Source organism: Aptenodytes patagonicus, chromosome 3 (genome assembly GCF_965638725.1).
Source record: "Aptenodytes patagonicus chromosome 3, bAptPat1.pri.cur, whole genome shotgun sequence".
NCBI lineage: Eukaryota > Metazoa > Chordata > Aves > Sphenisciformes > Spheniscidae > Aptenodytes > Aptenodytes patagonicus.
Genome location: NC_134951.1, coordinates 105,874,316 through 105,888,438, shown reverse-complemented (window position 1 = coordinate 105,888,438; position 14,123 = coordinate 105,874,316). Strand labels below are relative to the sequence as shown.

Here is a 14,123-nt window from a genome sequence, read left to right as displayed (position 1 = left end):
ACCAGAGGCTCTAAGAGTTTAGCATTCTCTCCTGCATGCAAGACATTAGCCCAAATAATGGTTTCACTGGCTTGATGAAGGTATAATAGCTCATGATTATTAGGCAATAGTGATCTTGAAATAATTTAAAATAGGAACCCTGCCTCTTTAAGGAAGACAGTGCTAAATTTAAGGGTGATAAATCCTATCACAGAATTAACGTGCACAGCCAGGTCATTAAAATGGGAAAGAGGGGAGAGCAATTGATTTCTGGAATGAGAAATTGTTTCTCGGAAGATGTGAATATGAAATAGATGGCAACCTTTAACTTAAAATTACAAAAGTTGATACAAAGGCCTGAGAATTAAAACTGCTTTCCCAAAACAGAAAATACAATTTCTAAATAGCTTCTGTTATATTGAAATGCAACAAAGGTTTTTGTTACAGTAAAACATACATGCTTCCAAGTCCTCCTAACAAGAGCACAAATAAAAGTCAAGGTAAAGTCCTGAGTATATAAACAGGTCCGCTCTTTAAAGTCTAATTCAGGTTACATTGTATTAGCCACAAGCTGAAAACACCCACAGAGAGGCTGGCACACAGCAACTTATTACTCCTCGTAACTCACTCATGTGCCAGGAAAATTAATCACCAGCAAGACCCAAGAGACTCTACAGAAAGGGAAAGAGACAACAGACCAAGTTTCTGAGACTGTCGAATCAAAAAGATCAGAAGGGACAATTGGTATGATGCTGCTTGTTCCTGACACAGGAACTATTAATTATACTTCTCCCCAAAGACAAGTATTTACTCTTAAAGAAATACTATTTATTGAAGTGTAAGCGTTCAATAAAATTTTGGATTTTCACGTGTAATTTTGAAGATGTAAAACAACCCTTCACTTTGTGACAAGGTAGACTCAAGGAACTGTTTCACATCTACCCCGCTAAGAATTAAAAGAAGAATAATCTGAACAGCTCTGCTCCCTATTTTACCCCCCCAAACAGCTGTAGTACTCTGTACGTACATTATCAGGGGATAAAGACAGCTGAAAAGCAGGTGACAAAGTTGTGTGCCACACAGACTCAGTAAAAACTTAGGCTCAATAACCATTATACAGTACTGTATTAAAAACACTCTCTATTCATAGGAACACAAACACTTTGCTTGACCAGAAGACCAAAACAAATTGATTTGCACCTTTTAAGCTTGAAAGGACAGAAACTGTATTTACAATTTGAGTAAGTTCTCTTTTTAATAAGTCAACTGCAAAACTCCTGTCTGACTGAAATTATGGTATTTTATAATTAGTGAGCATTGATAATGAAGTATGCCATAAGTGGATCTGGTGTGGGATATTATTCTTTTTTAATCTATTGACTTTTATTCTTCCCCAATCATTTCATCACATTATCCAAGAATAAAATTTTTAGTAAGATGAAGTCGCTCCAGTTTGACATCACACTAGAAAATGCGAGTCAACATTACAAATCAAGTTTGTTTCTATTCTCCCAGAAACTGAAGAAATACTCATGTCATTCTCACATGGCAAAATTAGCACTGAGTGCAATATAAAAATACCTTTTATTTGAAACCAAGGGGTAGCTGTTAAACATTACTTCACAGAAGTACAGAAATCCATTTTGCAGTTAATTTAGCACTATAGCTATTTTAAATGTGTGAAGGGGATGTATAGGGGAGTAATTTAACAGGAAATCTGTGCCAGAGGAAACATGCAATCTAGCTTTTCAAAAGCCAAGGAAAAACCTCCTCTTCCCTTGAATCCCTGTGTAAATCTGAATGGAAGTTACAGGTATTGGATTAACTCCTTGGATAAATACATACTTTAAGAATTGGCTAAACCAGTGTTTCTTAATTTTCAAAGTTTTCTCAGACAAATGAGATAATGAGATACTTTATAGTGATAAGTGTTACAGTAGGAAGAACTAAGATTAAATTAGACTGGAAACACAGGCGAAATCCTGGTTCTGCTGCATTCAATGACCTAACTCACACTGACCTCAATGGGAATAGATCATCCTGAGCAGATGAGTATTTAAGCACTTGCAGGATCTCTTTACCCGGTTCACTTAAATTAAGCATTTTGCCTCATAAATAAAAGGTGGAATTACTTTTTTCATCATTTTTAGCCATACTCTAACAGTTACGTTCTTTCTATCAAAAACTGTAAACATCAAGCATTCAGTAATGAGGGATCCTACACTTAAGTATATTCCCATCTGGCAAAATTCTCTTAGCTATTTTTAAACTCAATTTACACCATTTTGATGTACTGAGTTTACTTTGCTCCTGCTTCCTACTCTTAAGGGAAAATACACAGAAATATAAATTACCAAACCTTGTCCTTCCCGACTGTACTGTGGGTCCCAGCCTATGACTCTCTAGGGGGTTCTGACATATGCATCTTAATTTTTCATCTCAAAATAGTAACGATTGTTTTCCTACAGAATCCAACCATGCTGAAATGCACAAATTTATTTCACATATATAATTCAAAACCTAAATGCAGTTCTCATCACTTGTTTGTTACATACACATGGAACCAAAGTTGATGCTGCTTAACAGGACTTCAGTCTTACACATATGCCGTATTTTAAGTGAGCACAGAATTTTTAATTAAAAACATCATACACTTTTCAAAAGCTTTACCCAGTTACACTAAATTGGAACTTTTTTTCCCCAACCCCATTCCCCCCCCCCCCCATAAAATTTTACTTGGGAAGAAATTAATAAAATAAAAGCTGTGGGTTTATGTTTTTAAAGGACCAACTATCTACAGAAACAAAGTAACCTATTAAATCACTTCTAAAAGTTCACTTGTTTATGCAGTGATGCCCACTGCTAATTCTCAAATACAGCAATAGCAGGAATAAAGCTGTTTCCCCCTTCATATTCAGACAAATTGCTGTGACTTTTTATTCCTGCTCTTCTTCAGATCAGCGTTCCTGGCCCATGCTACACTGTCCTCCTCTAAACTTGCTCATCCCACCTCTTCTTTCAGTTCTTCTGAGAAAACGCACTGTGCTGCTGTTATCCAGAGCTTGTCAACTCTCCAAGTGTGTGATGGTCTCAGTTGTAAACTTTTAATCAGTAATTTGAAAAAGTAAACTTGTATAACATATTGAAAGTTTTCCTGCTATGGTAGGGAATAGCTTTAATGCCTTTAATTCTCAAGTGTTTAAAAATCACTTACTAGAATTATAACATCCTCCTTTTGCAGCACTATTCTTGAACATACATGTGCAAATATCATTTTTGTTGTTACTCGCTCCTTGACCTCCCAGCTCCACAGCAAAATTCGTATTTCTCTTCTGGACCCTATCATATCAATGAAGCTGACAAAAACTACCAATTTCACCAAAGCTTTATTTGGTAAGATACTGAGAAACAATGGCAAAGAGAGGGAACGAGATGGAAATCTTTTCCCAGTGGTAGCCAGGCAACACAACAGCACAATCTTTTTTTTTTTTTTTTTTTAAAAAAAAACCCTCTAGCCTTTTCCTTTCACCATATTCGTAGCAGCAATACATGCTACTACTTTAGCAGGCTACAGGTCACCTACAATTCTGATCAGACTGCTGTCTTTTCCCATAGCCTCCATATCCTTAAAATACTAAGGCCTAGTATCCTGCATCTACATTTCGCCAGTCTCTCTCAGCTTCACTCCTATGCCCCCCAAACGTATAGTAGCCAGAAGCAATACTACTGAACTGATTAAAAGTGAATTTAATGTTCTAATCATGGTCACTGCAGTTATGTTCTCCTCATTTTCAATTCTCAAGTAAAGACTCTCAATTTGATGAACCAACTCATCTGCAAGCAATTCCTGATGTACAGAACAAAAAAATCCTAAGCCCATGAAGTTTCAGGAAGATCATGGGAAGTTCAAAAACCACGGCTGCAACGAAAAACTATGAAGAAACTAGAAGAGAGTATGATAAGAAACATTTCCAGAAAGTTTCACAGCCAAGAGGAACATTGAGACTCTAAATACTGAACTTAGTGCAGCTACTGGTGAGGAGCTAGCTTCTGCCCTCTCTTCCCACTTAAGCTTCTCTAATCAGCCCACCACTTCCATACTGTCCCCTCACCTGTAAAGCACTTCTGGGTTACTGCTTGTAGAATACATTACAAGTTCTCCATACACTTAGTTGCCATGCCTAGCACTACTACAGACAAGAAAACCAAAGAAAAGCCATGCATAGTAGCCTCACTGAGCATAATAGTTGAGAGTAGCACAGTAGATACTGAAGTATCTGTACAGAATAGCATAGTAGATACCGAATCATCAGTCTTGCTACTGAGCTACAACAGCTACTGAGCATGTCTTAGAATTTGGACCAAATTAGATCAATTTTCATTAAGAACTATGTGCTGAGCTCAAAAGTAGAGCAAACATTAAACCTCAAGACAGTTAATTTTTATTTTTTTTTTAATATTGACAATATACAATTTATTTTTACTCTAGCCTTAGAAGCAGTTTGAACTGTTTTTGACGAAACTAAGCAAATTAGCCTGAGGAACAGTTCCAAATAAAACTGTCCATACTTGGCATGGAAAACTTCAGTCCAAACAGTTTAGCAATGCTGTAAGCAGCTGAGAATAAGGTCTTGTGAAGGAAAATTGTAGACGACCTTAACTATGATGAGCTCTGCCTTTAAGTCAAAAGTATACTATGAAATAGACAACTTAATTGGCCATGAACTCAGCAAAACTTAACAGAAACTAGTTCAGTGACTCTCTGATAAAAATCAATGATTCAGACATTAAAAAGAAGCTGTCACTGCCAGTCCAGTTTCTAGTAGAGCATCTCGCCAAGGGAGTCTTATACAACAGATGTTATTTACTACCTATTCATCTAGTTAGGCTGTGGTTCCAACCTTCAAAATCCACACACTGTTATGAGACTATAAATATAATTTTATCCTGCTAGATTAAAACAGGAGTCAGGACTACAATGGTATAGAAGCTGAATTTTATACCCTTCCCAAGGGAAGTGTCTTTTTTTTTATAAGAACACAACACATATCCCTTCTATGCCTGAACAGAGTATTAATCTGTCCAGAACTGTTGGTACGACAGCTTTTCAAAAGCACTGAATGATTTTAAGATAGATAGATACTAAAAAAAAAAAAAAAAAAAAAAAAAAAAAAAAATCTGTAGATTGAAATAATCTTCTTTTGATCAGATAGCCTGGAGCAATAAGTAATTCCACTTGTATTTCCTACAGCAACTAACATTAAATTCAGCACCTGCAAAACTAATATCTGACTAGACTAGAAAGCAACTAATATGGAAAAAGAAATCTGATACTAAGCTGGCACATGGAAGATGTGAAAGATTTAAATAGAAAAGTTCATGTGAAGACTGTCAATAGGCTCTATATTTAGGGGTTGCTCTTGATGGAAGTATATTCTAAGACCAAATATTCAAGTCTAAGGATAAAAAAAGGTCAATTTGTTAAGAATTAAAGACTAAATGTTCCACTCCATAAACTAGGAACAGTTCCTTAATATAGAAAAAAATTAAACAGTCCATTTTTCATGGAACTACATTAGAATATTAAAAAAATTCTTAAAGCTTCTTTAGCTATTATAGGTTCTCTATTTCTCAAGACTGTAACTTCACTAAACAAAAGTTTTGACTACTTTATAGTGCACCCTGCTGAGATTATACATAAGAGTTAAACCTAAATTCCTCACAGAACATCCTCATTCTTCATCTGAAATAAAGATTATCTCTCTTAAGGAAAAACTCGCCCAAGAAGATTGTAGTTGCAAGGGATGTTGAATACAAAAGGTATAGGATGGGAGACTACAGAAGAAGAAATAACAATGAATCATCCGGGATACAAAAAAGTGCAAAACTGAGACAGAAAACTGTCATTTCACTTACAAATATTTATTAAGGCTGTAGTAAAAGTAAACCATTCTAAAATTTTTGAAGGACATTTTCCTTTGGGGAGCAAAGGCAACTTAATATTAATACGAGAAGAGAATTCCTCTCAGCTGTAACTCCACTTACCTTTGTCACTCTGAAGCATACACTGTATGACTGAAAACATTCGAAGTTTAAGGTCGGAACTGACCCCGATAGATTTAATAACATTAAAATTTTGCCCATAAGCAAGCTTATTAGGCCTTCCTGTAACGTTTCCACAAAAGCTTAGCTTGAACACAGCACCTGGTTTTCAGTCAAATCCAAGCTCTCTCTCAAGGGTTTAAGTAAAGAAAATACTGTTGTTAACACCTATTTTAGACCCCATATTTGAATGTTGAAACTACACACTGGAAGGTCTTCTTAAAAATGTCTTATTCCGGTATACTTCACCACTGTACATCTCAGCCCCACAGAGATTGTTAGAACCGTCCCTAGCCTATGGTTGAAAGATTCTTGGACCACTTTCCAGTTCTTCTGCTGTAAGGGCCAGAGTTGTCTCTGTGGGGAGACAGTTTAATTTGGAAGTGAATACTAAGAATTTCTTTTCATGTATTTGTTCTCTGGGCATGATATAGGAAATAAACCTGCAGTGACATGCATCTTCCCCAATGGATACTCACTATTGAGAAGATCACATAAAGGCATCAGAAAATGTTTATTCATTCCAGCTGCACTTGACATGTTTGGTACACAGGAAAAAAAGGTGTAATTGCTTTACAAGCTGACAGACCATATTAACTGTGCTGAATAAAAGCAATGAGTTGTATGTTTTCTATTTACTATTTTCCACCTGTATTTGTACACGCTCCTTCAAGCAAAAATGACAGAAACAAGTATGCATACTTTTACTGTAATGAGTCAGATCAGGTTCCAAGGTCAACTTGTATCTCTTCTTTCAAAAATGAAGGTAACTGCATGTGCTACTGCAGTTTTTTAAAACAACTTGCTATTAAGACAAAATTACCACTTCTTAAAACGTTAAAAATAGCACTTCCTTTGCCAGATTTTTTTAAACTCTCAGAATTGTCCATGAAGTGATAAAATCCTGCTGTTAACCAGCACGTTATTTTGGCTGCAGATTTTTCAAAGGATTTGTATTATGTAAACTATAAAGTAACAAAACGAAAAGGAGATGCGGGGGAAAAAAGCAACTTCAACTTCTAACAGGTTTAACAAGCTTTTGTTTTTCCTTTTTCTTTTAAATACAGTCACTGGGTCTTCAGTATTTCTTATTCAGCTTTTAAATAACAGTAAAATAGACACTCTCCTGAGTAACAAACACATAGGAAACCTGCTAACTTAAGAACACATTACTGATTTATGTATCCTGACGTTAGTCAGGTTTTGCTGCGCTTTTATCCAAAAATGATAGATATCATCACACACAAAAATAAGCTGAATGTTAATGACAACGCACAATCTTCCTGCCCCTCCTCTCAATCTCACTCCCCCAAGAAAACCTCCGAAGTGAAGAATACCTATTATTTGGGACTGTTACCTACTAGTTACACATGTATTTCTTCTCCTAGCAGTGATACAATATGCAGCCAAATTAAGGAATTTTGGTAATACACAGCAGCAGTACAATTAACTCCAGAAATATGTACTTTTAAGATTATCTGGCTACAGGCTTTCAAACAACACAACCATGAAAGCATGTTACACAATCTGATCTGGCCATTTCAGTGACAAACAAACAACAGTCCCCAGATAAAAGGAAAAAAACCCACAACACCATCTACCCAAGAAGGTACTTTTTAAAGAAGATGGGTAATTTTTATTTTCCTTCTGGAACATCTCTTCTTCCAGTAAAATAGATGCAAGTATTTTAGGCCAGTCTGACAAACCTATTGGGGAGTTTTAGAATACTGTTTATACTTATTCTAGAATATTTTTTTCTTAAAAGTGATGAAACAAGACAGTAACTATAAACGAGATGAAATATTTTACAGCAGCATAATACCAAACTGCTTTCTCATCTACAAAACGCTGCTTTTCTCCCAATACGGGCTTCAAACACCTCAGATTTAACCATTTATTTAAAGATATCTGGAAAAGCAAAAAGTCTTAATCTAATTTCGTAAGTGTATGCTGAGCACCCTTAGGCATCAGTACAATGACTGCACTTTCCTTTTTCAGCCCCTCCCTGGGAACGCTGGCTACTACTCTGTAGATGATACTACATTGGCAGCATCGCAACTATTACCGAATTCCATATAGGCTTTAAAGAATAAAGCAAAGCTTCATCTTCCCAAGACGTATGTGATTAGAACAAGAAAGTTTTACAAAACAATACATTTATAAAGAGAGCAAACACTTTCTTTCTAGAAGCTTTTTTGGTTTGGGGGGCAGGAGAGGTTCAAGAGAGGCAGGGAAGGAGGGCACCTCAAGCAGATGGAGAGAAATCATCCTATGTCCATAGCTACGTTCAAGGCAAATCTAACATCACAAACCCAAGGGAGAAAACATGCAGAAGAGTGCTGCCCGACTTTCTGCTAACTGGCTAGTTGGGATACTATAACTCATAGAAGTATATTTTGCCCACAATTTATGTTCTGAAGCAGGTTTAGAGAGCAAGTCTTTAAATTTAAATTATAAGCGTAAAGACAGATGTGATTTTCCTTTAAGAATTTAAGGCAATTCAAACTCCTATAAAAGTCTGCATAACTGAAGAAATTCTTCTGATAGTTTATGGCCTCAAATTTCTGAACATCTGAGCTGCTGATGCCATGCAAAATTTCTCTGTTATAGGTAAAAAGTGCACTCACAAAACTGTAAGACTTAATCAAAGAGAGTTAAAAATTTAATATTAAAGTCCCAGCTCAGCAAAGAACATAAACTTGGACATTTTGCTGATTTAAGCTGGAATTACTCCCTGCATAAAGTATGTATGTTTAACTGTTCGCTGGATCAGGACTCAAACTTTCTGAAGTCTGCCACCTATGTGCGACATTTACCAAATGCTTTTACAAGGTCTCAAGCGTAGTTTTATAAAAATGATCTCAGAGAAAAATATACTGTCTAAACAGCATGTGAGTAGCAGAAACTAAATCTTGATTTCAAACAAATTATTCCGGTTATAAATCCCTCAACTCAAACTAGTGTACCAAGGCAGGACTCAGCTTCACAAAGAAAAGCAAGCACAAAACAAGCAGCAAGAACACCCCTGCTGCTGTTAAAAGTAACATCCAAAGCCGCGGCAATAAACATGCAAAAAACCCCAGCCCTCCCCTTGTTACTCTCTTGCCCAAGCTTATTTGCATTTAATAACATTTCTGCTAATAGCAAGTTTTATGGTTCGTTTACATCTGCCACTCAAGAGTAGGAAAAAAAAAAGTCTTGAAATATTAGAGACATGACTGTAAAAGCCATAAAAATCACACAGAAAAAAAATTACTTAGTATCTAGGAATATTTTTAAGTTTGCTGTATTTCATTCAAATTTTGGATATTTGCTGCAAATCAGAGATTTTTTCCACCATCATACGATGCAGCTTCAAAAACCTTAAGACTTTAACACTAGTGGAAGTAAAATTAATATGCTGGGACATGTTAAGGTAGTATCTCTCCTTTATTTTTCAGGTCCCTGTCAAATACTTTAAAAACAAGTTCATATTCTCTGCCGAGTAACTATTTTTGTAATTTTTAAAAGAGGAAACATACAGAAATTTATTTTGATGTTCAAAGGTGTGGAAGGTTGCAGTTAGCTTTCGTTTCATTTTTGTAATCTAACGAAGTGAGCCTTTTCAGATTTTAGCTCCAGTACAACGGAGAAAGCCTCCACTATCTATTTTAACGTCAGCAATGGCAGCATCTACAATTTTCATTCACTTGTGAGCGTTCGCATACAGCGCTATGCAGGAGAAGGTCTCTGAGGCAACTCCTGATCATTAACATAAGACAGGCAAAACGACATTCAAACACTGTCCAAAAGGGATGGGAAGGAACAAATAAGCCAAACGCGAACTCTCTCCGGTAGGCACAGAGTTCCTCTTTGCAAAATCCCCCCGTGGGAGGAGCTACCACTCACTCCTACGTTTTAGTGCTCAATTCCCTGCACTCCTAAACTCAACTTACCGTCTACGTTTCCTGCAGTAAGCCCTCGGAAAAGCACACCTGCCCTCCCAACACTTACTCCTAAGTTACCCAGAAGAGGGATGGCGAGTTAATGGAGTCAGTCCCCGGGGGAGTAAACGAGAACCGACCTGTACGACACTTGTTTACATGAGCACAGGAAGCGAGCCCATCCGCGCACAGAATTACTCCTGCGGGGTCCCTACCTGGAAAGCACCGGGAGCGGAGGAGGACACGGCTGAAGGGCAGAGGGTGCGGGGGAAGGGGACAAGTCAGGACAGGCGGCGACAGGGCAGCGCGGGGCAGGCAAAGCGGCGTCAGAAGAGGCAGCCCCGGGCAGCCGAGGGCACCGGCACCTGTAGCCGTAGGGCTGGGGCGTGCAGGAGGAGCGGGGGGGAAGGACGACACACGGGTACCTTTGAGCTGGGGCAGCGGCGAGAGCTCCACCTGGCTGCTCTGGCTGCGGAACTGCGAGGAGCCCTGCGAGCGCTTCTGCCTCTGAGCCTTGCGCACCGATTTCCGTGTGAAGCCATCCACTTTCTCCGCGGCAGAGATGGCCGCCGACATGGCTGGGCGGTGAGGCGGCGCGGGGGGACGTCGCTCTCCAGAAGCATATATTAAAGCGGAGGGAGAAGCGGGCGGGCAAAAAAAGGGCTTAGGGGGAAAAAAAAAAAAAACAAAACCAAGTCCTCCCTGCCCTCGCGCCCGCCCGCGCACACCACACCGACGGGATGAGGGGAGGAGAGGGCTGGCGTCCCAGCGGCGAGCGGGGCGGCGGCGGTGCCGACGGGGACTGCTGGCTTCCGGGCGCTGGGGAGGCTCCTGGGTCCGGACTGCCGCCTCGCTCCTCAGTTCCTGCTTCCCTCGCAGTTTCCTCTCCGCGCGGAGCCGGCTGCCAGGGAGGCGGGGGAGAGCGGCGGCCGGCGGGGGAGCGGAAAGGGGGGAGGAGGAAAGGGAAAAACAAGCAACCAACCCCAACTTTGCCCGGCGGGGCGGGCGGGCGCCAAACTTTCCCGCGGCGGGGCGGGGGACGGGACCGGGCTCCCGCTCTCTCAGGGTAGGCGCGACGCGAGCCGCCGCGGGCCGGGCTCGGCGGCGCCGCTGCCCCGCTCCCGCCTCGTTCGCTCCGCGTCACCCTCAGCCGGGCTCGCCTGCGCCAGCCCGCGCCGAGCCCGCTGTCATCGGCCGGACTCGCCCCTGGGCCGAGCTCGCCGGGGAGGCAGCTTCCACTCCCCGCTCCCCAGTCGCTCGCTTCCACACGCCCCTTCTCCGCCTTCAACCGCCGCCGGGTGCTCCCCGCGCCCCCGCCGTCATCCTGCCCCCTCCTGCTCCGCCGGGGGCCGCCACAAGTGTCGCCGCAGCCGCACCACTAGAGCCCCGGAGCCGGCGGGCGAGCGGCCGCGCAACTTGGCGGAGTGAGTAGAGTTCAGGGGAGGAAGGAGGGGAAAGGGGCGGGGCGGGGGTGACCGCGAAAGGGGCAAGAAGGGGCGAGAGGAGCGGCCGTAGCTGGCGGCGCTGGATGATTGACGGCGCCGCGCAGCCAATGAAAAGAGAGGATCGTGGAACACCCCCCCTCCCCGCGCAGGGGTCTGGGGAGGACGCGGGAGCTGGGACGCGCACCGGGGACGGCATGACTGACAATAGGCTTCTCCAACCGAGAGGAGGGGAGATGAGGTGGGCGGGGTTTTCCTGGCGGACGTAAAACGCGAGGGAAGGGGAAGGGGTGGAGATGGCGGGTGGGGCGGGCGCCGGCCAATGCGCGCCGGCGAGGGGGGGCGGTCGCGGGGGCGGGAGAGGGAGAGGGAGAGGGAGGCGGAGGCGGCAAGCGGCGGAGCGGGGACGTTGGGCGCGCGACGTCGCCGTTGCCGCAGCGCCGCGTTACTGAGCCGCCTCTGGCCGCAGCGGCCGTCGCAGGAGGCGAAGGCCTTTTCTTCTTGTGGAGCCCGAGCCCGCTCGCTGTCGCTTCTGTGGACACACGAGCCGTCAGGGGGACCGGCGGGGGGGAGGAGGTGCGGCCGGGATCCCGGGCCGGGGCCCTCTTCCCGCCGCGGGCGCCCTGCCCCACCCGGGTTTGGGTTCGGGGGGGTGCGAAGAGAAGGTGTGTGGGGAGAGGGCGGCTGTCCCAGCTGGGGGCCTCCCGCGGAGCCCGAGGTATGCCTCCGCCCTTGGGGCCGGGCCGTGGGCGCGCCGAGCGAGCCGGGCATCCCGGCTCCGGTGCCCCCCGCGGGGTGAGGGCTGCGGGGCAGGGCAGGGGCTTGCCTGACAGTACTAGAGCTGCTGGGAAGACAACAGTCGCGCTTGGTGCTTTCAACAGGCCGTTAGCAGCCGCACGCGGTAACTGGAGATGCTCCTCACGGGGGAAGCTGCTACAAGGGTGTTTGACCGTGAGTGGAGCGCACTTGGAGTCACGACAGCACGCGAAGGCGTTCTATGCCATGTTCTAAGTGCTTCTGACTTCTTTTTTCCCACCCTCCCGGCACCTCAACATCTTTGGCCTTCCTTACATCTCCGGGTGAATTTGGCTCTTGTGGATTTGTGTTACCATGGTGTTTACTTTCTCACACTGAGTCACAGTCTCATTTTGCAGGCTGAAGGCACAAAATTGCCTGAAACAAGCACGTGCTTAACTTTCAAGGAGTGAATATTTACGGAGTAACTAATTCTTCTGTTTTGTACAATTTATATGGTTCAGGCTGAAGTTAGGCTATGAGAAATGAGAAGTGTGACTGCTGCAGCATACGAAAAACACGATTGTGCGTGCAGTACACTGCTGCGTTAAAGTCTGACTTTTGCTCAGTCCCATTTCCATATATGAACAGCTCCCCGCCCTTTTGAACTGCAAACGTGGGATTCCTTAGCCTGTAGTCATTCACGTAGAGGTAAGTTTTATGCAGATCAGCACATTTCTTCTTCCTACATAGTTTTAGGTACCAATTCAGCAAATAAGTATTTGTAGTATTTTAAATACACACTCAAGTTGCAGTAGCTGGGGTAGGACATAAATGAGGTAATCATACGTATTTGTTAAACACTTTCATGAGTTAGAGTTTATATGTATAAACCAAAACCCAAGTGTAGATTATAGCTTTATGCGAACATAAAAGAAGACTAAGTCTGCGGAAGCCTGTTCAACAGAAACGGTTGTCTGTGTTTCCTTCTGTCATTCTTTCCTTTTTCCTTTCCTCTGCCAGCACAGTCTCTACTAACTTTTTAATGTAGGATTACTTGTGTACCTTCCATCTTTTTTGCTTTTGGTGAAATAAATCTTTAGTGTTTGGAAATAGAGAGTACTCTAAGAGAATTCTTTTCAGTATATTTTAGGTTCAATTCTGGATACAGCATATCTGGAAATGATAGGGGACAAGTGTACTACAGTTATCTTTCTTGTACGCGTGTAGACTTACTTATTTTTTTAATGTATTATAACATCCATTCTGTAGGCACTTGCCCTTTTAACTGCCAACTCATATGTTCATTGCAGTAAAGGAAATCCTTGCATTCCTTACCTGGTTAATGTGTGTTTCACTTCACGCCCACAGCTCCTATTGAGGGAGCGCTAAGGCCCAGACCCTGTATCTGTGTGTTCCGCTGTTCCTGCCTACTCTCCAACAGCTGTCATTTTCTTCTGCACCCATTTTTAGAAAGTGACACTGCTCAGTGTGTCCCGTACACTGTTTATTGGCAACTCAAGCCTTGCTGCCTGTTCCTAGTGTAAAAGAGTCTACCTTAAAGTTTCATCAATTAAATATTTTGGAATTTGTTAATGAAAAGCCTTATGTAAGTAACGTAAAAATATTTTTCTGAGATTTAAAATATTTTCTTCAAGGTTACTAGGCTTTGGAATGGCTGCCATGCTGTTTAAAACCATGTTGTAAAAAATCTGTTAGCAGTTGAAATTCATGACGCAAAGACCTCAGTAAATAATAGGTGTAGTCTTGCAATGATGGGATTTTCATATCAATTGCACTGGAAGATATTTTCAGACCGTATCTTCACGTATCACTGATAAAAGAAGCATTGCTGAAATCTGAGTCAGCCAAACAGAAAGAAACTGTTTTATTCTCTCAAATAAATGAAAAGTATTTTTAGCTGTTGAGTTTTCGTTTGTCT

The 14,123-nt window shown here is 42.3% G+C and overlaps 1 protein-coding gene across 4 annotated transcripts in view; it reads right to left on the bottom strand.

Annotated features, from left to right (window-relative positions):
• Positions 1–11,423, bottom strand: part of PPP2R5A (protein phosphatase 2 regulatory subunit B'alpha) — a 48,771-nt gene extending 37,348 nt beyond the window's left edge. For all 4 annotated transcript variants that reach the window (XM_076334523.1, XM_076334524.1, XM_076334525.1 and 1 more), the window contains exon 1: positions 10,430–11,423. In XM_076334523.1, the coding sequence (XP_076190638.1) occupies positions 10,430–10,580 (151 nt within the window). In that variant the 5' untranslated portion in view covers positions 10,581–11,423. The remainder of the gene's footprint in view (positions 1–10,429) is intronic.
• Between the last annotated feature and the right edge of the window lie 2,700 nt (positions 11,424–14,123).